The sequence below is a fragment of the Puntigrus tetrazona genome, chromosome 16 (assembly GCF_018831695.1).
Source record: "Puntigrus tetrazona isolate hp1 chromosome 16, ASM1883169v1, whole genome shotgun sequence".
Taxonomy (NCBI): domain Eukaryota; kingdom Metazoa; phylum Chordata; class Actinopteri; order Cypriniformes; family Cyprinidae; genus Puntigrus; species Puntigrus tetrazona.
In genome coordinates, this window is record NC_056714.1 from 9827205 (window position 1) to 9854476 (window position 27272).

General features: G+C 37.1%; 1 protein-coding gene across 2 annotated transcripts in view; it reads right to left on the bottom strand.

Moving 5' to 3' along the window:
* The window catches only part of snrka (SNF related kinase a), a 40046-nt gene that overhangs the window by 8619 nt on the left and 4155 nt on the right, over positions 1-27272 (bottom strand). For both annotated transcript variants that reach the window (XM_043261431.1, XM_043261430.1), the window contains exons 2-3: positions 24996-25713; positions 10128-10269 (exon numbers count right to left, since the gene is read on the bottom strand). In XM_043261431.1, the coding sequence (XP_043117366.1) occupies positions 10128-10269; positions 24996-25584 (731 nt within the window). In that variant the 5' untranslated portion in view covers positions 25585-25713. The remainder of the gene's footprint in view (positions 1-10127; positions 10270-24995; positions 25714-27272) is intronic.

Sequence of the window (27272 nt, forward strand, 5' to 3'; positions counted from 1 at the left end):
AACATTAGAGTTGAACCACTGATGGCAGATGGATCATTCTGACTATGTTTTTCATACTTTTCTATGGTCTTAATGGTGCAAACTGTACGCCAGTCAAAGGGACTGTCACAAGCCTCCCGGTTTTCATCCAAAATATATAACACTTTGTTCTGAAGATGAATTAAATTTTTACGGGTTTGAAACAATAACTTTAATTTTGGGATGGAATAAACCTTTAAGGCCATTTCATACTAAGGCCAATGTGAAAAAGCAAAGCAAACATTTACACCAGTACATTGGATGGCGACAACCAGCAATGCATTTTTTGTCAAATACGTATGTTCTGCTGAGCAATATTTTAATTAATTTAATAATGTATAAAGTTTAATTTAATCCTCACATTTTCAAGCCATGAATGATTGTGTCTAATGTGAATAGCATCATAGAGATCTATTATTCTTATTCAAAAGCGTCATCATGCTGAACATTCATGACCAAATTTTATGCCTTTACATGGTTATTCACAGTAAAAGCAAATGAGGAGCAAAATGTGCTTGAGATTTAGTTGCCACAGAGGTCCTTTCTATCATTAGTCAATAGAGGAGAAGCCAATAACACTTGTATTAGCTGACTGAAAATGACTTGAGTTGCTGTTGTTGTGAGCAGCCGCTGAGGCAAAGTTCGACTGGGGAGCATCACCATTCAGCACACGTACGTGGCAAAATTACAGCCCAACCACCATGAAAGAGCCGAGGAGATTCAGCGGGCTTACAGCGGCAGTCTGAAAATCATCACCGCTGAGCTGCAGAAGCAGCCCAGCCTGCTCTAGTCATTATCTGCACGCAAGAAATTTGTTAAGGCAGAGAGAGAATAAATAGATATGAGAACTGGCGAGAGAATCTGCCTGTTTGTCTATCCTTGAATATGCTGCCGGGGTCTTATCAACAGACATTACATCTGAAATTTCCATTAAAGTGCCAAAAATGGGATTCGGAACAACGGGACGCTTTTAGAACAGAACAGAAGTGATTAAAGCCACGATTTCTCCCTGTCACAATATGATAGGGGACAAGACTGCAAGTTGTCAGGATGACATTTCCTCTCCAGGGTCTCAAAAATAACTACAGTCATTGGGCATTCTGGCAACAACAGCTGTCATTAGGGTAACGTAAAAAGAGTGTAATTATCAAAGGCTGTGGGACAAAGTAATGGGGTCCAGATGTAACCTTGCAATGTCAACATTAAAAAGGCCAAAAGAACAAACTATGCACTGCATTTGACATCTAAAAAGGTTCTGATTAAATGTATCGGTATTCCTGTAATCAGGAAAAGGAGTTTACTAATATTCTGCTGAAACATTTAACGGTAGAAATGCACACAACAAGTTTCCTTTTCATATAGATGCAGTAGGCTTGTTGCGATGGACGTGTTGAAGATAATACTGCCCAGTAGAACACTGTCCACAACACTTCCAATGCTGTTTTGACTTTTTTTTTTTTAATTAGTAACAAAAATAATTTAGTTCAGTTAGAGAACAGACACTACAACTAAAAACTGAACATGGCTGCTCAACACAGCGTGCCAAACGACATTTCTAGTCAAGTCAAGTGGCTTTTTATTGTCATTTCAACTACATATAGCTGTGCAGTACATAGTGAAATGAGACAACGTTTCTCCAGGACCTGGTGCTACATGAAGTCACACTTAAATTTGCATTACAGATCATATTCCATTAAATAGAATTTTGCCATTTATCTAAGGTGTTTTTTTTTTGTTTCTTATTTATTTGGCTCCACAAGGTTTGTTGATTTTAACTTTATTTAAACTGTGTCATTTATTTTATTTGACATCAGGTTTATGCTGTGCCTCCAAGCTTTCTTGTTCATTTTTCTAATAAAAGTTGGACATTTCTTATTTATTAGGTTCTACATCGTTTGCTGATTTTCCGACTTGAATACCTTCGAATTTGAAGTGATTTTATATTAAAATGGTGTATTTTGATTTGTTTTCGACTGATTTGTATTTTATAGTTTCTTAAACTGATGCCAAATTTACGCTAGCTCGAATGTGAAAAATGGCCACAATGTTTTTATTAGCCATTTAAAAGCGAAGCAAGCAAGAAAAAGAAGGAACCCAGTGATACCAGTATAATCTGTGTTATTAACCCGGTGGGGAAATTTCCTCACAATCACAACCTACCTTGCATTTTAGGGTAAGATGCTAATTCACCATCCGCTTTGAATGGAACACATTTAATTTGTCAGACTCATTCAAACTTGTAAATAGAGGTGAAACGATACATGTATCATACGATTCGCGGCTATTTCCAAATCGTCAAAACGATCATCCTTATCCCCTTGTTAGTGGGGGCCTTGGAGTGAACAGAGCATGTGTGTGTGTTTTATATATATATATATTCGTTTTTATATGACAACAATAAAGACATTTATGACATTAAAACAGCGACATCTGCCGCGTTCATCGTCACAGGAACATCCCAGCTGAAGATAATGAGGAAATTACATTGCTCCCTTTGACAAGTGCATTCCAAATGACTAAATAATGATACGCACCTGCTCGGTTCACTATGATCGCTATGATTTTGAAAATGACCATGAATCGTACGATACACAAATCATTACACCCATTTGTAAACCGTCTTTTTAAACAAACCATTAACTTTCTCATATCAGATGACACTGATCTTGTACTTTTCAAATTAAAAAAGAAATAAAAAATAGAAAAAAAGTCATCAGTATACACTGGTGATGAGGGCTGTTTTTGTTTTATCTCATAAGAATTATTTCTTTATGAATTTGACTACATTGCTCAATTTGTATGTTGTTTTTGCACATAGTCTGTCAGGGCAACAGTCATATTTCCAATATTTAAATGATTGAGTTTACTAATATGCTACCGAAACATTTTAAATATACTGTACATGTATTCTTATTCATTTTGATATCCCTGAAAAAAACCAAAAAAAAAAAACCTGTAATTTCTTGTAAGATGTTAATTCACTAGCTGCTTTGAATAGTTGTGGATAAAGAAGGCTTTATCTGATTCAGACTTGTAACCTTTTTTAACAACTTATTAAAATATCTACCTCTTGGGAATCATTTGTTTGTGAATCAGATGACACTGCTACACTGCATGTTTTTGATTAATTGAAAACAACTGGGTCACAAGAGTCATTTGTATTTGAATCGGATGACACTGGTCACATTGTTCATTTAAGATTTATTAAAAGAAAAAAAAAAAAGAATTGGGTCACTGGGAACTGGGAGTTGTTTGTGAATCAGGATACACTGGTCATGAGATTTGTTTGATTCACAAAAAAGATGATTCCTCGTGAATTTGTATGTGGTTTTTGCACATAACATCACTGTTGAAAAGTGATGCAAGAAACACTGTTGCCAATCTGCAATTCCTGTTATGTTTTCCATTCACATTCCTGGTTCCTTATGGCAAAGGAGGAATAAATTGAACTCCTCAAAACTGAATCTGTCACTAGAAAAAAAAAAAAAAAAAAAAAAACACAACTTAGATTCATAGCCAACTATTTACTCTCAGGCCGTCGCCGTTTTTACCACGTCGTTTGTCTATGAAATATTCATATTACAGTAGAGCTTTCCATTTCCACACTCCACAGTTGAACACAGCTTCTGCTGCAGGAGGAGAAGGCTTCAGGGCTTTATCTAAAGAGTTACATTCCTTCTCTAAAGATTTACGCTCTTGCTGCAATCTCGAAATGACAATTACATCTAGTTTCTAACCTCTCTGAGAAGGTCATTTAACTACTTAAATGTTCTTATCAGCTGAAGACAAGCTGAAATTCCACAAAAGCTAGAGTTTTGAGTAGTTTGCTGTTGATAAGGTGAAGAACTGTCTCTCAGCTCAATAGCTAGAATTTCAAACGCAAATCAAATGTGTGAAAACATGGGTAGTTATTTAATGAGAGTGAGAATATTATGCAAGCAGGCAGTGACTAAATTAATCTGCCTGACACGGTCGCCTTAAAATACCCGGTCTGAAAAGCCCTGAAGATAAATACCAAATCCAGACAAAAGAGCTTAAAATGGAAATCAGAGACTCTGACAAGCTGCAAGTTAAAATGATGAGTGAAATCAAATCTAATGTGAAAAACACTGAAATATGAAATGATAAAATGATGCCAACATAGCATGAAAGAAAGAGGCCACTAATTTTGCTAATTAAACTAAAAAAAAAAAAAAATCAAATCCAACAATTTTCTTTCAATCATCAGGAAAAGGTTGACCCATTTTGGATCCTTTAACAGTAGCACTCTATATTTAATTTTATCCACTTTTTTTAAGCTATCCAACTCTATTCACTTGCTTTTTTCTCTCTCTGTTTTTCAATTCTACAGACTATGTTAATTATAAAAAAGACCCTCTAGCAGTGTTCTAATGTTCCCTATTCGTTTTTTATTATATGTATATATATAAAAAAACAAAATAAAACAAAGACAAAAAAAACACTGGTACATGGACTGGGTTAGGCTAACCAAAACTTGTCCTAGCGTTCGCGTGTTATTGCTCTCTTGTGCTTCTATTGTGCTCATTTGCAAGTAACTGTAAGCATCTGCTAAATGACAATGTAATTTTAATATGTGAGGTTGTGCTGTATCGTAAATAAATCAAGACTGAAGGGCATCACTGCCTCGAGTGCCTTATCGCTTTTATAAAACGTTCACCACACAATACAAAATATACGTATATACAATTTAATACAATCAAAGCTTCAATTCAATAAAATTTCAATATCATTTATGTAAAAAAAAAAATCTGTTTTGGATTGTGGCTTGCTGCAGTGAGTTCAGGTGTGGAAGCTGAAAGCACTGAACTCATGGACTGACTCTATCTCTTTCTATGATGCCAGACTGCTGTCAGCAACTACTTCCCCTGAGACTCCACACACCGCTCGGATCTCCAGCATGGCAGGGAGCCCTGATAAGACTCCTACTCAATCCTAATAATCACTCTATCGCTGCCGAACGGTCCAAAACACTGCAGCGGACCACTGCTGCTCACCTACCCCACGCACACAAGCTCTCTCGATGTTGTTACCCAGGCGAAGGTTATTACTCTTGCGTAAAAGTAAATGTCTACTCTGTCCAGGGGAAAAAGATATAGAAAAGAGAAGCATAAATTAACTCTTTTGACTTCAGCGGGGATTTGTCAAGGATGTTCTTCCCTCGAGCCGAGGACTGGGTGCTTTTGATTTGGTTTAGTCTAAATTTATCTACAGTATCTCTGCTAGCGGAAAGGCCGTCGCAGAAACAACCGTGGAGATCTTCTTGGAATGTTCACGCTCTTCCTGAGGTTTCCGAATCAAGAGAAGACTCAACATTTAGCGCACAAACACATGCTTTAAGTTACACTTTCTTTTCGTCTCGCACCAAGAACGTGGTAACACCCGGAGGAAATTCAACACCCACCTTCTCCTCGAGGAATGTGGCGTAAAAAAGTGACCGAATAATGATGAATTATTCATGTTAATGATGATTGACACGAAAATGGTGGCAGATGGAAGCACAGCCATGTTGATGAGCCAACCGCTGCTTCTACATGCATTAACCACATGGTGTGCTGCAACGCCTATCAAACTCATCTGTGACTCTGCAGTGATGAGAGAGAAAGCAACCTGACAGCAGTCACAGGGGTATAGAGAGGGCTAAATCATACAGCTGGCTCTTTTTGGGGCCAAAATACAGCCTGACAGTGCATGCCAGCTTAAACGCTGGAAGTTTATGCTGCATGAGCCAAACTAAACAAGAAAAGGGATAATAAAGTCATGGGAAGAATTTGCAGAAGTGGATGTAGGGCACGGCACACCCTGATGAGAGGAGATATTAAAGACAAAATGACAGTGTAACCAGTTCTAGCGCTGAACAATTTTTCTTTGTGTTGACACACAGGCTAGTTTCTTTCTTTCTAATTTTGTTGGTCATTTGATCATTTTTTAAATCCCTATATAATTGTACTACTTTTAGTTTATTACTTTGCCTTAAGTTAGCACAAAAAAAAAAATTATGTGTGTTGCTTTATTGGGATGACTAAAAAAATGCAATATTGACAAAACACATATGTGGAGGAAATAATAAATCACAGCAAAAAGATCGAAATAATAGTTAAATTAATTAACAATAACGACATTAAAAAAGAACTACAAATGTAGTCAATTTAACGTTTTGTTTAAGTAAAAAAAAAGTCTACAGCCATCATCTCTTACAAACTTAAGAGCATAAAAGCATGCTTTAATAATGGAATGCATGAAGGTAACACTACTGAAAGGTGAAAGAAATCCTTCTAGAGAAAACCATAATGATCTATAATATAGTTTTTAGAGGAGGCGGTTTGCTGATAAAGCCATAAATCGTATTTACCACACTATACTGCAGCAGACAGCATGTCTGTGCAACAGTACAGCAGTTGTTGTTTCACCGTGATTTCAAAATGACCCAGACCAAAACACACACACACACACACACACACACACACACACACACACACAAAAAGAATAAATAAAATAAGAAGGGTGAAAGCGCAGGACAAAAATAGAAAAATAATTGAGGGGAAAAATAAAACAGAACAAACCAAACGACTAATGGAATGCTCTACATTTTTTCATGCATCACTAGTTTGCATTTCAACGTGCCGAGAGAGCTGCGCATTGAAAGATAATCCTCCAAAATTACCATATTTATTAAACTCCCAGAGAATAACAAAAGGAACGAGGACTGTGAAATGCAAGAAACGGCTAATTATTAATACACAAAATTAAAACATCACGTAAGATACAAAGCAATGAAAAATAAATCAAAACCTAAAAGAAATGTTTTCCGGACACCAAGAGAGCTCATAAAAAAAAATGAGATCCAGAGACAAGCATTTGAAAGCGCTCAATGGACCCCATAGAAAGTTTAATCACATGCCAACAGCCAATTAGCCCAGTGCTCTCCACATGAATGTTTCCGCATCTTACTGCTTTAACCTTATTAACACGTAAAAATGTTGGTTCAACAAGTCAACGTATACATAAACACATTCTTCTATGATTGTACACCATGTCCTAACCAGATGTGACAACAGGTTGGTTGACAAAATGGTCCACGACGCCACATGAACACGCAATACAATTACAATTACAAACTGGTATTCTGATCTATTCAAGACATTTCCCTGTGGTAGTATAGAGCTAAAATGGTAAATAAAAACAACTGTCAAATCACAGCCAATAAAAACGCTGCATCACACACACGCACAAAAACAAACAAAAAACCCTATCAGCCTACCGATTATACATAGTCAACTTAACAAATATCAAGGTTATTATATTATATTTAAGATCCGAGATAAATTATAAAGTCACTTATGATTTATAAATATTAAAAAAAGCACAGTTTTGTGAAATTAAATAAATGTAAGATTATTAAAACCAAAACAAAACACAGAACTCTCAACCATGATACTGCAGAAATAGAAACCATTGCAAAACCAGAATCTCCAGTTGGTTATCGCATCGTCACAAATGCTTCAACAATTCCGCTTAATATGGAAAATTAAGGACACCATTACAGATTTTTCAGAGAGTTTGATTTTTGGATAACTACACTGAGCACTGCTTCTAATAATAGTCAGAATTATTGGATTAGCTAATGAGAACTTTATACAAATTTGACTGTTGTGAATCTCAGTGTGGAAGGGGCGAGGAATTGAATTTATTTTAAATACTTTGTCTGTTCATTAAAGGCCGATTTTGCAGATGTTCGAATAGTAACAATGTCTTAAATGAATCCACTGTGCATTTTCACTTTCCTTATGAGCTGTGCTGTGAAATATGTCTTGCTCATTAAAAAAAAAAACTGGCTGAACTAGGTTATCCTGAAGTTATGATGATGCAGCTTTGAATAAATAACTCCTCTGTAGTAGGTCACAATCTGTCACCTTTACGAAAGGCAAAACCAAAAATTCATTTCATTAGAAAAGTCATTTGCATTACAATGAGTAATTGATCTTTAAGATGTGTACTGAAATATTTATCACTGGTTAAACAGGTTTTGTTTCAGTGCTAAACTGGTCCGACTGTTCATGTCATTTCCAGCCGAGCATCGTGTGATACTTCTAACAGCCTAACAATGGCACCCCGCAGAGATACGACGTCAAGACCCAACACATTTCCTTACCCCGCCACACAGTTTCCACCTTGTTCTCTATGGAAGTGATAATGACAGGATGAAGTATGCAGCACCATTATAACACATCCTAACGTTTCTGAAGTGTTTGAAATGTGTTTTGGTGCTTGAAAGTATTATAAACAGACCGTGATTATCAGGAAACCCTATTCCTGTAAATAAAAGGCACAGAAGAGGTGCAAATAAAGTCATCTGCTGAGATTAAGGCTACCAATGTACATGTGATTTTTGAAAATAAAAAAATTAAATATATTATTTTTTTTGCACAAGATAGAACACATTGATAGGTCAATTATCCATATATGTGGGTATGTGTGTGTGTGTGTGTGTGTGTGTGTGTGTGTGTGAGAGAGAGAGAAAGTGTGTTAAACTTGACAGACTTATGTTGACTGATATGAATAAAAGGCAAAAATATAAAAATAAAATTTTACATTTTCAAAAATAAAATTATTAATTATTTGGGAGCAAACACCATTACATGAAAGTAATTGCAATTAATCCTCATGTAAATATGTAACACACACACACACACACACACACACACACTTCAAAAGATGATGTAAATTTCTGCTCAAATGGTGGCAGGGCATGCAAAGCGCATCAAAAAATTAGAACCAGATTGTAGCGTGTCCACCAGCAGGACGCGTACACGCGTGTGTTCTGCGCTGTTTCTCTGTGAGCAGACTTTCTATTTAAGCTATGCTATAAGCAGAGTCTAATTTTAGCTGTTGGCAGCAGTTCTGAAAGATGTTAACGCTAAACATGTGTGCTCACAAAGCCCGGACAAAGAACTGAAAAACAAACACACACTGGCCTGACATGCAAGTTCCTTAAGACAAACCGCAAGAGACGGCTAGCAGTGTGAGCAAAACGACACGGTTTGGAGTGGAGTTGGGTTTGTGAGTGAATGAAAGGTTAGTTCTGGCTTACGCCTGGAGCTTATCGGTTACATAACCGTGCTGCGTGACACAATACGATCAGTCTGTATGTGGCAGCCTATCAAACTCAGACTTCCGGTAAACCGATCACAAATATCCCGACACCTTAGGGACACATCAGATCTCTTTATGTATATTATTATACAATTTAATTCCTATTTTGAACTGTATTTAATTCCTGTGACTTTAGTGTCACATGATCTTTCAGAAAACATTGTAATATGTTGTCTAAAATGCTGTATTACTATTTTTATATCTTATTTTCAGGATTCTTTGATGAATAGAAAATTCTGATGAACTGAATTTATTTTAAATTATATTTTGCTACATTTATGTATTATTTACTGTCATTTTGGATCAATGTAATGCCCGCCAGCTGAATTTTATTTTTGGTGTAATAATGTGAGAAAGTTGCAGATTACTTCAAACATCTTGTGAGATGACAAAAGAAAAAAAAAAGTGCAATGATACGATTAAGAGGCACAATGTAAATTGTCTGGTTTACATCCACTGTAAGTACAACTTATTAGTTTTACGAAACAAGGGGAAGAGTCAATTATTTTTGATGCTAATGCCAAAAATTATGCCATGAATGTTGTTAAATTAGCTTAACACTTGCATTAGACCTACTAAGGTTTGACTCTAACTGGCACAAAACGCAATCATTATTTGCAATTACGTCTATGACAACTAATGACCTGCCAAAATGTAACTAGGACAGTGGCAGATAATAACTTTTCAAACTAGCCAGAAGAAAACAAACAAAACATATTTTGATTCTGAGAAGGTCACTCCGAGTCTGCCCGAGGTAGCTTATTAACATCCACGTCAACATTACTGTCTGGCTTTCTAGATAATGAATGTACAGTGAGGGGCTCCATTAAGCCATTGTGTCTCAATAGCCTAAAGGAAAAAATGTGGACATTCAAGCTGCAGGAAATACCAGAGATGATCCGACTGGGGCCGAGGCGGAGGTTAAGACAGCAACTTACTCTTTGCAGGCGTTGGAGACGTGGGCAGGTACAGTGTATTTGCAGTCCATGATCATAGTCAGGGTCTCGCTGTCGTTAGCCTCTTGGAAAGGGGGCTGACCGCACACCAGCATGAAGAGGATGACTCCTAGACTCCAGATATCTACAGGGAAGAAGGTTAAAATGTCATCTGCATTTTCATCACACTCTTTAATTCATTAGAATAAAGAAGAGGAAGAAAAAAAGAAGGAAAGAAAAACATCACAGAGCTTTCACTGCCTCAGGAAGGCAGAATGAAACAAGACGGACAAAAGGTCTACACACCTACAATGTCAGCCAAGAATTTGGCAAAGATTAACATCTGGCACATTATTTGCATTCATTTTCGGTTTTTACGATTCTCAATAAACAGTGTCTGCTCATTTTCCCATGATAGCGAGACACTTTCACAGGTGGTTTTGGTGCAGACCTGATTTCAACTGATTTATTTACTTTTGTTAACGTGAATAAAAGCTGTCAAGTAAACTTGGTTGTAAAAACAAAAAAACAAAAAACAAAAAGCAAAACACAAATTTTAAAAGAAGTCAATCACAATTTCACAAAAAGAACCAAATGATTCAGATTGACAAGTGTGTTCTGAGGGACAAACTGAATTTGATTTCAAGCTCAATCAAATGTAACAACAAGTGTGAACACAATTTTTAAGGATTAGTTCTTCCCCAAATTAAATAGCTTATGAAAATTTCACAAATGGATTTGAATTATTTAGATTTACGGGAGTGTTATGAGGAAAAGGGGGACAAACTGAATTTGGTTTCAAGCTCAATTAAATGTGTGAACACACTTTGAAGGTTTAGTTCACCCCAAAAGAAAAAGCCTATTATAATTTCATGAAAAAGAACCAAATGATTCATTTTAACAAAAGATTTCTGAAGGACAGGGAGACCAGAATTTGGTTTCGACCTCAATCAATTGTAACCAATATGAATTTTAAAGGATTAATTTGTCACAAAATGTTAAATATTAAACATTTGAGTATTATACTGTAAAAAAAAAAAAAAAAAAAAAAAAAATTCATTGATTGTTAAATTTTAGGGCAAATGATCAGAGACTGGAATACAGGGTTTCAGACTATGACTAAAATAACCCCAGATGTAACAAAAAAAATAAACATTTGTTATAATGGCTTATGATCTAGATACTTCTGGCACCAGTTGGGAAAACCAGCAGAAAGCTGGCACACGGATATCACTGGATTTGTCCATGAAGTTCTGTGCAAATTTTGCTAAAAATCACAAAATGCTACAGTTTCAAAAGATGTGTGCTTTCTAGAACTCATCGTTTTTCTGTAACCGTGCGACACTAATGTGCAAAGTGGAGAGCCTCAGTGACAATGTGCTCTGGTGGTGAATAGTGGAAAAGTCAACAGAATTTGGAAGAAGTGGCCGATCCCATTAACAGACATTAAATCAATTTAGCAGCGTGGGTGGCCCACAGACTGAGAAAAATTGGTTTGTCTCAGCCAAAATCCACCACACGGGCCCGGACTGTCAAAACACAAGGGACGCAATTAACAAATGCTATGGAATGTTCAATACCTAAACAGCTAAAAAAAAAAATGGTAATAATAATAATAATGCACGAGCAGTCTGCACTTTCTAATTTTAAATCAGAAATTGTAAGTACAGCTGTAACTGAATGAGAGAGAAATTTTAAGCAAAACTTCCATTAGCCCTTCACTCTCCAGGGATGTCACCGCAACAGTTTGCAGTGGCAAGAAGCAAACCACTTTAATAGGCCCATTTTATGAAATTGACAACACATTTGAGAAAATGGAAGAGGCATGATTTCTTGCTCTAGCTTGCACAGATGGCAGGGGTGCATTTCTAGAAGGTAATGGGAGATGTTTTATCTGATAATGGCCCCTCGGAGAGCTCCAATCTGCTGTGGAGTGTGCAGCAGTACACCTGAGGCACAGAGGAGCCGTGGTTATGCACCGTGCCAGTGGCTCTGGACCGTTTCCGTCCCTGCTGGGACTGTTCGGCTGTAATGACCTGTACACCCACAGGCTGCTGGTTCTGCTTTGACCACTGACAGACAGATGGATCAGAAACAAATCTGGCACAGCAAGGGCTCACTGTATAGCCAGATATCCCGCAGTGTTTTAAACTCTACCACTGACACCAGGGTAAACACACAGCGTGCTCTACCTATGGACAATAGGTTTGTGTGAGCTTTGTCAGTTCTGATTAATAAATTCCAATTAAATACAGTTCACGCAGAACGTAATATTATATAGAGTGCAGTCTTTTGCAGCCATGACTATGAACAAAAGTCCTGGTCCCATAAACATCAAGAACAACAGGCATGAATAACCATATAAATATATTTACATGGTGATAAAGTTCTGTATAAGCACACACTGCTATTTAATGTAAATTACGATAGACTGTAATTGCGGGTAATTAGCTCAATTGCATGCTAGCGAGCATGTTTTTAAATTTATTTAAAACTTTGTTCCTTTTAGCGCGGGCCTAAAGTAAAAAAACAAACACAATCGGACATTTTACAAAATTGCGTCACTGCTTATTAATATCAGAAGACCTTTCATCTGCCAAATCAGATTCATGGGACGATTCAGACAGAAAGTCAGTTTAATTTCAAATATGTCCCATACGACATTTTCAGTTAAACTGAAACTTCTTGAAAGTGGTGCAAAATGTTTTCAAAACCAAATGCAAGAGATTTCATACATCACCAATGGTCTTGAAATATTAATGCTTTCAAATAAATGGTATGCAGAACCATGCCATGCTTCAATTTTAAACAACATGGCGAAAAAATTTACTCGACTGGTTTCATAATCTTTAATAAGAGACTTCGGTTAAAAGGTAGGAAGTGCACTGACCATTATGAGCACCAGGTAATATAATGGAGAGCTATGCTTTAATAAATCAAAGTCTTTTTAATTTTGAATGACTGAAGAAAGGGTAGGTTCTGAATCACTGAACTGTTTGACTCAGTAAAATAAAATAAAAGTCATGACATGCCTTAAACAGAGCCTTATATGACATGTCTTATAGAGCATTTTACTAGCAACACCAAGGTCATATTTGATTCCCAAGGAAAGCAAGAGCTGATGAAACGTACATCTTGAATGCAGAATGACTTTGGATAAAATAAAAATAAACCTTTTTTTATATTGCTGAGCGATGTAATTATTGGGGACCAGGCGTGCCACACAATAAAATTAAATAATAATAATAATATATTAAACCAAAACCAAAAGTGCTGTTTCTACTCATGTCATTCCAAACCAATAACCTTCTTTACATTAATGGCAGAACTTTTGGTAGCATTTTATTTTGATTCTACTGACATTCTACTAAATATAAGTAACTTTGTAACTACATGTCTACTAACTTTCAGAGCATATACTTGCAAAGTTTCTGATAGTCAGCATGTTGTGGACCCATCAAAATAAAGTGCAGATATTAAGTCCACTAATACTATAATGAGCACTAGTTGACATATAGTTGCAAAGTTACTTACGTTTATTGGACTATTTCGATAGTACACTTTAGTTTTAATGTCTACTTAGTATTGAAAATATAATCCTGCAGTCCGCTTTAAGTTCTGGGTGTAATAATTTGATCACTGATGTTTCAACGCTTGCACAACTATGTTTATTTATTTGTTTATTTTAAAATTCCATCAAATTCAACGTGCTGAAAAGCGTTGACATACATCATGCGAAAGGGCCTTTATTCACTTGATTGCTTCCTTCAGCCATTCAACACAGGACTCGGCAAACTATTATAACAATCACAATCAAGTTACCAATAGATCATGCCTCAGCCAATTCATTCGAGAAAAGAAACCGCGACAAAAGGCGTACACAAACAAAGACACTGAAACTCTGCTCGAGATACTGACATCATAACAATACGAAAACATTCAGAGACGACATCTGACATTCACAGCTCTTTGGCGCATCAAAAAGATCAACCCAAGCAAAATAAATCAAACAACTCATTTCACCGCCTGAGCACTTCAAATATAAATGCATTTGGAGACAGGACAATGCCTCAAACGCGCTCTCTCCAGCGCTAAACAAAGACTAATGGGGTTGTGGCCAAACAAAGGGCTGCTTTAGAGAACAAGTCCATCTGCGGCGCTCTGTCTGTCAGCTGTGGATGAACTTCAAATGTGGTTCCCTCATAAAGAAACAATGGCTCGGTCTGTGAAGTCATCAACAGATGCCATCAACACTACACCCCTCGGTGACCGGAGTGCTTTTCTTGGTCTCACACGCAGCTCTATCCGCGGTTCGGCGTCACAGTGCACTCGACGCCAGGGCTCATTATGCAAAACTTGGGTTATTTTAACCTCAAGACTGGACAATGCTCAAGCCTGGATGCATCTCAGGACGTTACACAACCTTGGCGCTAGAAACGCCTGCACTAAACATAAAATATTTACAGCATAATGTAATCCAAGATCGATTCGCTAGCATGGCGTGCACATACACAGTCCAACCCCACCTAATCTCAAATGCTTTATTTAAGCCTTTCGATGCCCTTCTGAACACCTAAAACTAAAATATTAAAAAACCAAACAAAAAAAAACCCACAATCAATCAGTTGAATTTTACTTTTACAATTTAAACAACTTTAATTGTGCATATTTATTTGCTATTTCAAATAGTGATTAACTTTTTTGTTGCATTTAGTTTTTATTTTCTTTACATCATTACGGTTTCAGACTACTCCTCTTTTTATGGCGTCGGAAAATCTACAAAAAAGGCAACATGCCAACAATTTCATTCTCCATCCACTTATGATATCACCTTCACAAACTCAAAGTCAGCTCAGTAATAAATCCTTTCTTTCAAAACGCATAAAACTCTTCTATCCCGCATCGGTGTGAAAGCAAAGCCTGCATTCCTCACGCGCATCCTTCACGTCTCCGACAGGCTCCGCATGCTGCTTTTCCCGACTGCTCCATACATGCATAATGTGAGCGAAAATCAGCATGTTAAGACCTCTGGGGTTTGCTGTAAACTAGAGCTCTCTATAATTCAGACAAAAAAAAAAAAAAAAAAAAAAAGCTCACACGGAAAACTGCAGTGACCTAATATTCTCAACAATGAATCTGATTACAACAAAAAAGCGTTAGGCTTTACAGTCTGAAGAAAATAAACTCAGTTCGAGAAGATGATCCATTTCAGTAGATGCGCTATGGGAGCTTTTAGGAGTGACGGTCATGCTCTCAGGTTGAATGTGACAGGTGTGCTGACATTACGTAACACAGGTGCAACAGTCTGCATGCGAGTGGTGTGACTTCAAGGCATTTTAAAAATGAACCTGCCAATACTGTTAAGGTATTCTGAGTGTTTTGCAAGCATCTGCATACATGGCCCATGTCGTCCAAACACATACATGTAGATAGACAGATGCATAAGGCTTTTAGAAAAAAATAAAGAAGAAAATAAATAATCAGTACAATAGGGCACAATGTACTGCATTAACAAATGACTTTTAGGGATAAAAAAATATTACATATTTATTTTTTTACCTATATTTTATTTTGAATTTTGCATTTCATTGCTAAGTTTTTAGAGTTAACCGAAAGGTCTATAAAATGATCAGATAATGCCTTGGCCTAAAATAACCAGTACATTTTCTGTTAAAAATTAAACGGCGTTTCTTTTACAACCAGTAAAAATGCTGTAATCTATATCGCATACTGTCAATTAGTTCTTGCAAGTAACAAAATGTGAATTAGCATTCATACAAATTCCTATGATAGCAAATCATGACAGCATTTTATATAGTTTAGTTTAGTCATTTTTGCCATCTGTTCAAGGCTAAATTAAATCCAAAATAAATCCGCAAATTTACTAGTGCATGGTTAAAAGTTGTGCAATGCATAAAATATTACCGCTGTATGCTTACACTCCAGTAGTGTAATTACAACTAATAGCGCAGAACATAATTTGCACAATTAGAGGTATCGTACATTTTCTTAAATAAAAACGATGTGGTTTAACTAATAGCAACGCATAATCTGCATGACAGAAAGCACAACCCTTTCAATTACACAAGACCTTAACTAGTGCTGTACTATTACACAAGAGTCACTCGCCAACTGGATTTCATTTAGTCATAAACTGCATTTTTTTTTTCTTTCTGGTCCAACTGTAAATTAGATGTCTGTAATAGCGGTTTACCAAATGTTAGGTACTTTCAATAACATTTGATTAAATGTTAGTTTACCCTACACTTACGTAACGCACTCATTTTTAGTTACACATGCCATTTGAACGCTTACATGACGGACGAAAACAAATGATCGCATGAAATAAGATAAGAAAACATTTGTCGTTCATTTAATTTCAACATTTATTTATTTAAAAAGATAAAGTCATTCAGCGGACTAATAACATCCTGTGACTGCTGACCTGAACCCACAGGGAACAAAACAACGAGGGCTATTTAAGTTTCAGGGCAGGGCCTAAGGGTTTTTGTATGTTCGTGGCATCTGTGTGGTGATGCTCCAGCAAGAACCGAAAGAAACATTTTGCGGCACATCCTAAAGGCTGTAGGTTCATGAGGAAAAAAGAAGTGCTTTGCCCTCATTGCCCTCTTACCCACTCGGCGCCCTCCTTCTGTGCTTTCGCAAAATAAAGAGTCCTATATAAACAAAGGTCACGCCGCTACTGAAAAGACTCGCTGTCTGAGAAGGAACGTGCGTGTTACTGAACGAGGAAGTGGCGTGCGAAAACACGCGAGCACAAACATATGAAGTGCCTAAGTGCTGCACAGCCACCTGCGACAACAGCGAATACCAACTGGGGAAGGCCAGTCGGTTTTATTTTTAGACATTAATAATGTTCCCGGCTCACGCAACTAGACACCAGCTGATATTGCTTGATATTAACCGAGTCCTCAGAGTTCAGAAAAAAAAAACAGATGAACCAAAACATTTCATCTGAGAGGACCATCAGGGAAACCAATCTTGATGTGAGCGATGAAGGGAACAAGTGGCATCAAAAGAACGCAGCAAAGCGCGGAACACTACATTCTTCTGCTTTAAACCACCATGATACAGTTATCTAGTTGGCTAATGCGCTGTTTGTGAGGTTGCGGAAACCGTAGAAAATTATTTGATATACTCTAATCAATCAGAGCAAGTTTAAAACGACATCACTGCTTTTTAAAAATAACATTTGTTTCTAAATGTAGATGCCAGTTTATGATTAAATTCAGCTGACTAGTGTTCCACATTAAAACCATAGCTCCCCATGAAGTTGTTCTAAAGTAGCATGAGCTTATTTTGTCAATTGAACCCATAGAATATATTTATGTTGGTAACCGAACAGTTGACAGTAGCAACTTATGGTTATAAGTTATGGAAGTCTATGGCTACCGTTAAATGTTTGGATACCGACATTATTCAGAATATTTTTATGGCTTTAATTTAAAACCTATGTGTCCCCCCTTTATGAAGAATGATGCAAAAATGTTTATTAAAAAAAAAAAAACTTATACAAAATGTAAAAGTGTAGTAAGTATAGGCAAAAAAAAACAGGTTAACTACTTTTAATTTTATTTCAAATAAAATACTATTTAGTATTTAATTGTATTACATTAGCTAGTTTACCAGTAAAAAAAAAAAAAAAAAAAAAAATTGCCAAAATGGAAAAACAACATGCAATTTTAATTAAAAAAATAAAATAAAATAAAATAAAAAAAATATAATATATATATATATATATATATATATATATATATATATATATAATAAAATAATAATAAATATATATAATAATATATAAGAAATTGGGAAAAAATTAAATAAACATCCTTCCCTCTATATAAAATATGTACTTATTCAAATAAGTATATATTGATATGCATTTTAATTCTGTAATTATTATTTTTAATCCTTTATTTTTACTTATATTATATTATATTGAGAGGGCCACTGAAAATGTTAGCTGGGCGAGTACAAACCTGGGCCTGGCTGAAAAAAAATAAAAATAAAATGAAGCTCTTGAAAGCCCTGAAAAACCTGGACGCATCAGTGAACCTGCACCTGGAGCCTTTTTCTCCTGTCCTGGTGTCAGGTCTGATGGGTGATCTGAACGGAGGGCACATGTCTCTGGAAAACCTCAAGAGTGCTGGACACACCTGGTTCAACAGCGGCAGCAGGTGTTACCACAGCAACCAGCGGCCTGGATTAATGGCCCTCCGGGTGGACTTCACATTGTACACTTGTCTCAGGCAAAAATCAGGAAAAGAAAGACGCCACTCTAAACATAGTTCCTCCATTTCCTTTAATAGCCTGCTCCATCCATCTCTTACACTTGTGTTCTACTCTCTCTCCCTCTCTCTGTAATCCAGAGCTTCAGGATTGCGCAGCACAGAAGAAAGAGACATGGGAGGAGAAGATACACCTCACTGCCGTCCCCTCGTTGTGCTGCCAGTGCAGCAGAAGTGACGGGACTCACGTAAGCGTGCAGGCAGCATATGTGCCTTGCTGGTGCTTTAATTAGTGATTGGGGATTAGTCACTTGGCAACTTTCGCTGGTTAGCTCACTGCACCAGTTCTCCTCTCAAGTAACCAGCTTCAGAGCGGCCCATAGATGAGCAGCGTGCTTCTTTGACAGAAAGTATGCATCATTTCCTCTTCTAACAATTCCTTCACTGTTAACTAGCCTACCCCAAAAAAGACAACATGCTAGTCAGAAGTGACATCATGCTGACCTGACATTAGTCTGTGGTAAGAGTTGGTTCAAGAAAGAAACTCTCTTTTAAAATACATCTAAAGCTCCATACACCAAGAGCGATAACTATAAAAGTCCACACCACTGAATGATATTGTCCGTTTATTCTAAGCACACGTGCGTTTGCCGCTTTCAGCTCTCCAGATCGTTTCAGCAAGAAGGATTCCGATTGGCTGTCCAAGTTTTTAATCGATTATCAGCTGGGAAAAAAAAAAAAAAATTGTTCTGAAAATGATTCCACCGATTCTCTGTGCTTTTAACGTTAGCGTTGTGGCGTGAACTCTGCTATTCTTTAACAACGATTTTTAGAAATATATCTTCACGGTTATCATGCTTGGTGTGAACAGGCCTTAACATGTGTCCTAACTACATGCAACACGCCAAGATTCCAGCGACAAGGAATTTGGGTGGGACACGACAGAATTAATCAAGTACCGCGGCCAATCAGAAGCGTGTGGGGGCGGGCTCTCTCTGGAAACTTCTATTTGTTGAGCTATATTTGATTTCAAGGTTACAAAAAAAATATATGCTATATGACATGAACATTAGGTGTTATGCTGTTCATTAATTCAAGTTGAACTTAATTGGTGTACTAGCACTGACACAATACTTATGACTGACAGTGACCTTCAGTATTGAATTGCTCATTTTGAAATCACTTTTAAAGAGAGAAATATGGAACAAGCCCAGACTTAATGGATGCAGAGTTTTTTGCAGTAATGGAAACGCATGCCAAGATGTCCTAACCTTGGCCTCTCCGTCTTCATAAAAGTGATGAGCAGTAGGATTTACTTTTAACATAATTAAATAATTTCCAGGGTTTATTTGGAAAATAAGAAAGGAGACCAACTTAATACATTTCGTTATAGCTTAACATTGTAAGTAATGCATATAAAGTTGTGATACATCTTTTATGGATACATATATTTATTGGAACACCTTTTACACTCACGTATCTCTCTCATTTGTCTTTGAAACAGACTGCAACTTTAGATACTTCACCATCCTAACCCACCCTTAATTTTTGTATTAATTTTTACTTTGAAATTGACGTGTTTAAGCAATCTACTATAATACAAATGAATGAGCGTTTAAACCGATGAAGAAAAAAAACATTTGAAAAGGTATTTGATTTTTCCACTTCAGTTCACTGACTGATAGCTTGATGCTTGATGATGTCTGATTAAAAAGACTGATGAAAATGTTAAATCGTTGACGTGTTTGTTCTTGTTTGGTTTCCTTCAGATGTCACTTCTGAACTCTTCACTTAAGAGTCAAACGTAAGTTAACATATTTACACCCGAACGAGCCTTTTGTCAGGGAAACCAGGCGCAACGAGATTTGAAAACATCTCCCACGGTCATTGAACGAGTATACACATTTTTTAAAATGACAGATTTCAGTCATGGGAATTAATTTAAAGGTAAAGAGTAATTCATTTCACGTTCATTTTAGTTTACTTTGCTTTTCATTGATTTTTTATTTTTGCAAGAAATCTCTAAATTAAGTGATTGATTTTAACTACAAAATATATAAAAATGAACACCATATGCATCGTTTTGTTGTACAGCTGTGTGTGAACCGGCCATTACAGAATTGACGCTAAAAATAGACTTTAATATTTGTCTAGTACCGTCTGTGTTTAGCTAGTTTTTAAATCAGCAGCATCAGATCGACTACGTGATTATTAGATGAGCATGCATTTATTTTTGTACAAGTTCATGTAATCGCAGGGCTTTTATGCAGAGTGCCATACCTGCCTCTGACGAACAAACCGGAGCTTCTGTCTTAAGTACTGGCCCTATTTCAGATCGGATAACATCACTGAAGTATGTGTAACGAGCGGCGCATGGAAAATCGTGTCCCGGGTGTTGTTAATGAATAGTAAGTGATGGCAAAATAGCGACTGCTTTGCGTCAACATGTGTCCTTGTAATCTTAAATATTTATTATTTATAGCAAAGCTCAAATTTTCCATGTTTTTCCTTCAAGCTCTAGTGTTGACTTTGGTTCGATTTGTTGTATGATAATGTAAACAAAGGGAAACACAGGAAGCTGAATTCCAGGAACGTGACCACTGATGTCTGTAAATCCAGTCTTGACCGTGGTTGGTTGGTTTATTGGCTCCATGACAGTAGAGTTCGCAAGGCGTTTGGTTTGTTACATTTATGTATTGTTCTGGCTTAAAAAAAAAAACCTCATCAACAAAGCTATACTGACATTTCTTTTCCCCCTCAAATTGCAAATTCCTGCAAAGAGTTTAAAAATGGTGGAGTTATTCTACTATTCTAACTAAATGAGAAAAAAAGGGGTCTCCATTTTACACGTTCAGAAGTTACAAGTCACGCCTCGGAGTGGTATCGTGTGCGACGTTTCTTTTATAGCTGTATCTATCTGGAACCCAGTCCATTCGGTCATCCGAAACCATGACCAAAGGCAGGCGTGTGTACACTGCGGGTAATGCGCGCACGCACACACACACACACACACACACACACACACACACACACACACACACACACACACTAAAGACTGATGGCTGAAGTGCAGCTTGTGTGTGAATATTCTCAGCTTTCTTCCACACTTCCAGCAGAGTCCCTCAGCTCAAGTCGACAGCTCAGGTTCACCTCCGAGCATCTCACGCCTGCTATAAATGACTCTGAAGTTATCTTTCATCGGTACACATGAAATGGCACGTATGCTATAGTTGGTGCATTATTTATTAAGATTTATGTTTAAAAGAATTCAATATTTAGCGATATTTAACCAATTTATTTCACTCCTACGTTAAAAGTAGTTCGGATAGCTTGCGTATTAGCATCATGACAAAGTATGTTAATACAATAATGTTTTATTTTTACTACTTCGGTAGGTAAAAACACCGGTGCTTGTAAAAAAAAAATAAAAAAAGTGTAACTATAGCAGTCTTACAGTGTAGGTAGGTCAAAGTACTGCTGTCTGAATGACAGGTGGCTGCATTCAAACAATCGGCATGCGCTACATGAAGAAGTGTGTAGTTTAAGGAACGCCGCTTCGCGTGTGAAAAGTCAAACGCAAGTTCCTATCCTGGTGCGGTATTGATGTAAACGGTTGAAACAAATCACTGCATTATGCCTTGACAGTGCATTAGGCTAATAGACCTCCCTGCCACTCTCTATTATGCCATTAATATTAATAAAGCAACAATACTGGCTAGAAGAAAAGATAACCACTCGCTGCTTTTAATTTATTTCTTCATTACTGACGGTCTGCTCAAATAATGATTTGGTAAACCTTGGAACTTTGTTTACTTGAGTAATGTTTTAAGGCTGTGTGCGCCATTGTTTTAATTTGTTTATATTAATAGTGAACTAATCGGAATAAACAAGTTTAGCAGCACAAACGTAAGCGCGTAGTCTGCCTTTGTTGTTGTCACGGTTACGTACAGCGGCCCAGAATGCCAATATGGTACACAAGTTTTACGTCGTTTTTTTACAGCTAAATGTGTCTGTGTATATACGTTCTTAGTCAATGGATCTATGTCGACATTTACATAGTTGTAAAAAAATCCGATTTCAGATCAATTCTATTATTTGAAACTTTCCATTCATCACAGAATCATGCAGCAATGTATCGGTTTCCACGAAAAAAAATATTAATAAACCCAACTGAATAATAAAGTCTTTCTGAGCACCAAAACAATATATTAAACAATTTCTAAAAAAATCAGTCATACCCCTACAAGCACATACAAATCAGGCAACCAGCATTTGCACTGCAGAGAACATTCTGGTCAAAGCGCTACATATCCCTGACCGTTTCTTCATCACATTTACACAACACATTTTTGCAGTCCGTGTGCCACCAACCCCTATACCGGTTACTTTTAGAAAACACCTACGCTCCCTTTCTCCCTCCCATCTTGCCTCTGTAGCATCCTCCTCTCTTCCCTCATCCACCCATATCTCATCTCTGGATGTGAATGCAGCTGCTGACACTTTATGCTCCGTTTTAACCTCTTGTCTAGACAAAATTTGTCCTCTTTCCTCCGAACCAGCACGGCCTTGCCTCTTGTAACCCTTGTTCGTCTGATGTTCTTCGTGAGCATCGGACCAAAAATACACGTCTGCATTGCCCGTCTCTTGTTTTACAGAGACGCATCTTTCCAGGAGCACAATAAGGTATTAAAACAAGTTTCCCAGCCAAACACTGGACAAATTATTATCGATTAGGAAGTGAAACCAGAAATCACCTCAGCAGGAAACCCACCGGCATCAGAGCACAATGTCTATTTGATCACACTGACAGTGTCAATAAAGTGTGTTTAATCAGGGCTCCAGCAGGGAAGCTCAGCTCAAACAAAGAATGGATTAACTGTCCTACCACCTGCCTGTATAAGGGCTGGAAATACAATTAACCAAGACGATGCCTCAACAACTGCGGCGCTGTGAGAGATAGTTACCATACAAATGTGTACAGAGATACAGTACCCATAAAGTTTAACTGTGCTATCTGTGCAAGTGTGCTGGAATAACTCTAGCTTACCAGTGCAAACACACCTCTCTTCTATGGATATTAGGTTTTTTGGTAACCATTGTTAACTACGCCTTTTACCTAATGTATAATAAAGCATTAATATATGGTTTATTACCACTAATAAATGGCAAAATTTTTAATAATATGCATGTTAATAAGAAACTAGTAAAGAGATCCTAAATTAAAGTGCTACCTTTTTTTTTTATTATTAGTAGTAGTATTTGAGATAAACATACTAGATTTGTGGTATACACAGATAAGCTGATATTTATGTTTTATGTTATGATAGATGTCCTTCAATTCAAGATTTTGCCAAATTAAAAATAAAAAGTACCATTTTAAATGCAACACAATTAGGCACCCCAAAGATGTGTGGATATTCATTTTTAGATTTGCTACATGTAATGTAGCGATTTTTATTATGAATAAAATATAATTATGGTTTATTGATGTATTCGGGCAGGTAAATGTTTAATTGAATGCTGAAGAGATTCTGCATTTTAAATCAGAATGAAGGAGAATGCTTAATTATTATTATTTATTATATTTATATATTTTTTTACAAACTAAAAATCTTATGCACAGCTAAATATTAGCCGATTTGTATAACATTCAAGTATTTTGAATGTATAATGAATGAATTGTATAACAAGTGCTTGTGTACAGTAGTCACGCAGTAATACATTAAATGAGGGAACATTATTTTATTTGCACATCAAATACTAACTCAGCAGAGTTGACGGTTCAAGATGCTTTTGTTGATGGTTCAAGATGCTCAGGGTTCTCTCCTTTGTTATTCTGAATTGGCCGGTCGATGGACTGAAGCTTTGCGTGCTCAGACATGCCTAACGCCTCTACCACCCTCTTAGCCTTGGAAAGGTTAGATCTGAGCCTGCATCAACGTGCGCGCTTGTGTTCATTATATCGGGGAGCTAACACGGCAATGATGAAAGGAATCCGCCAACGCACTTCAGGAATCCATGGCCTAATGATCCAGAACTTGAAGCTCAAATGACAGTTCGTCTTAATAACTGACAAGAAGAACCGCATTTTGGAGCATCTAGGGTTAACGGGTTTGTTCTGACACGTTTTCTGATAAAGGGGTTAAGCTGTGTTTTTGACAGCAAGTACGGCAATGCCTTACAGAGACCCAGAATTTAATAAATCAAATTGAGGTGCTGTTAAACCACTGATCAGCCACGCTCACACATTTTTCCAATTCAAACATTCAAGCATTTTAAACCATTAAAGCACATGAAGACGAGAAAGATAATTGGGTATTCACACGCTACCAAAAACTGAAGAATGCCTGTCAATTTTACATGTAGATACATATTAAGTTCAGGGTAAATTAATTTAATGTTTTCTATATTTTATTTCAGTATGGGGACAAAGACAGTTTTCTCAACCAATCATGAGCGTTATCACCTCCTTAACACACAATAAAACCATTGCAATCCTAAAGCTCGTTTTCGAGAAATAATAATGAGGAAAAAAAAAATGTTATCGGATAAATGCCACGGGCATTTATGCGTTTTGAACTTTGGAGTCAGAATTACTAAGCAGAATAACAAACACACTTACCCACAGCAGGTGCATCGTACTCATCTCCCAGCAGGATCTCGGGGGCAGAATAAGCCAGCGACCCACAGCTGGTGGTCAGCTTCTTTCCCGGCTGAAACTTGTTACTGAAGCCAAAGTCGGTGAGCTTGACCAGGCCCTGCTTCTCAAAGAACACCACATTCTCCGGCTTCAGGTCACGGTGAACCACGTGCAACCGGTGACAGTACGAGATGGCGTGCACGATCTGGGCAAAATATTTCTTGGCCAGCTCTTCGTTCAGTCCCTCCTCGTGCTTCATGATGTAATCAAACATGTCTCCACCATCGCCGAGCTCCAAGATCAGGTAGAGCTTGGTCTGCGTGTCGATGACTTCGTAGAGCCGAACGATGTTGGGGTGCTGGACCAGTTTCATACAGCGGACCTCCTGGAACAGGTGACCGGTTGCGACCGTGTCGAGCTTGGTCTTGTCGATTACCTTGACTGCCACTTTTTCGCCGGTGAAGACGTGACGTGCTAGTTTGACCACGGCGAAATGGCCACGGCCGAGTGTCTTGTCCAGGTCATATAGTCCAGCGATCTTTCCGTCGTATCCGCGCTTGATTCCCGCCATGATTGCTGGTCCTCCGGTGGGATGGAGGGGGGAGTGGCCCCTGGGGGAGGGGTGGGGCTTAAACCGGAGGAAAAATCCAGCTCACTTCAGCACATTGGCTGGTAACGGCAATCCCATGGTGGCAGGTTCCTGATTATTAGAGATACACAAGCACAAAAAAAATTGTCATAAGAACACAAACAGTCAGAAATAGGTAACAGACACAATTATCACTTTATAACATTTGTAATCTTGCATATTGAGGTCACATTAAAGACCATAAACCTCTGAGTGGCCCAATAGTTTGTCTGGTGCAATTCCACTAACCAATTTTAACCCATGGACTACCAAAGTTGCTAAAGGTTCTAACACTTTTTTTCCATCTCTAAATATTGTGTTTTGTTTCGGGTTTTTTTAAGCTGCTCAAAATGCTTCACCAAAAGATTACAAAGATTACATATTATAAAGAGTCAAAAGGTGTCTGACCACGTTTCCGAAATAATATGTGTGACTCTGGACCACAAAACCAAATGTCATGAGGGTAATTTTTTTTACTATGTTTTTTTTTTTAAATTGAGATAATATAATTCTATTGACTAAGCTTTCCATTTATATATGGTTTGTTAGGATAGGACTATATTTAGCTGAGATACAACTATTTGCAAATCTTGAATTACAAAAAAAAAAATCTACATATTGAGAAGACTGACTTTAATGTTGTCCAAATTTGCAATGCATATTACTGACTATACAAAAGATCTTCATAAAACATGATCTTTACTTAATAAGAAAATTGTATTTTTTTTGGTGTTGGCTACTGCTACAAATAATACCTGTGCTACTTTGTTTTGTGGTCAAGGGTCACATATGTTACGTATGCAAAATCTACCATTCATACCATTCAACTGTATGAAGTTCTGTATAAACTGAATAAAGGTCAAACAGTGTAAACAATCAGAAGTTTAGCAATATAGTAACCAGTATTTTTTCTCTAGTTTAAGAGTGTATTTTAACTCTTTATTCTAGCTTCAATAATAAATTATTGACACGGTTATAAAGCCCAATAGCAGATTTCACTGAAAATCTGAGTACTCCCATCATGCCAAGCCACAGAGTGGTTCCACTGCCACAAGCCTTCAACATGGACCATCATAGATTTGTATTGATTTCCTCTCGTTAGTGAAAAAAATAAAAGCCCCACGTAAGCTGGTTCTCCAGAAGAGACGCTGCCTCCTAAAAGGGCTGATTCAATTTTAGAGGCATTAACCTCAGGCCAGTGCTGGAGATGACTGCCATGACTTTCGCATGTTCATACCATACCATTTATTCTCCATATCTCCAAAAATCATGTCACGCATGAGGAAGAGATAATGTATAAAATGAACAAGACTGCTAAAACACATGCACAAAATTATACAGCACTGCATTTTGAAATTTCAGAAGGAAATGTTTATGGTGCTTGCATTCAAAATTGATGACATGGGTTCTGGATCCCACATATGGCTTTTTCCTGTTAGTTTGAGACTTATAATTGCTTTGACTGACATTCTTAACCAATATTCACAGTTTTCTATTTAATCAGTAACGCATTCATTACAATTCCATCTGGTTACCACAGGAAAGCAGGAAAACAGGAAAGAGTGTTCATAAGTAAATTAAGCAATATATTGTTTTGCACGCATTATTAAAGGAACACAGCGCTTTTTTTG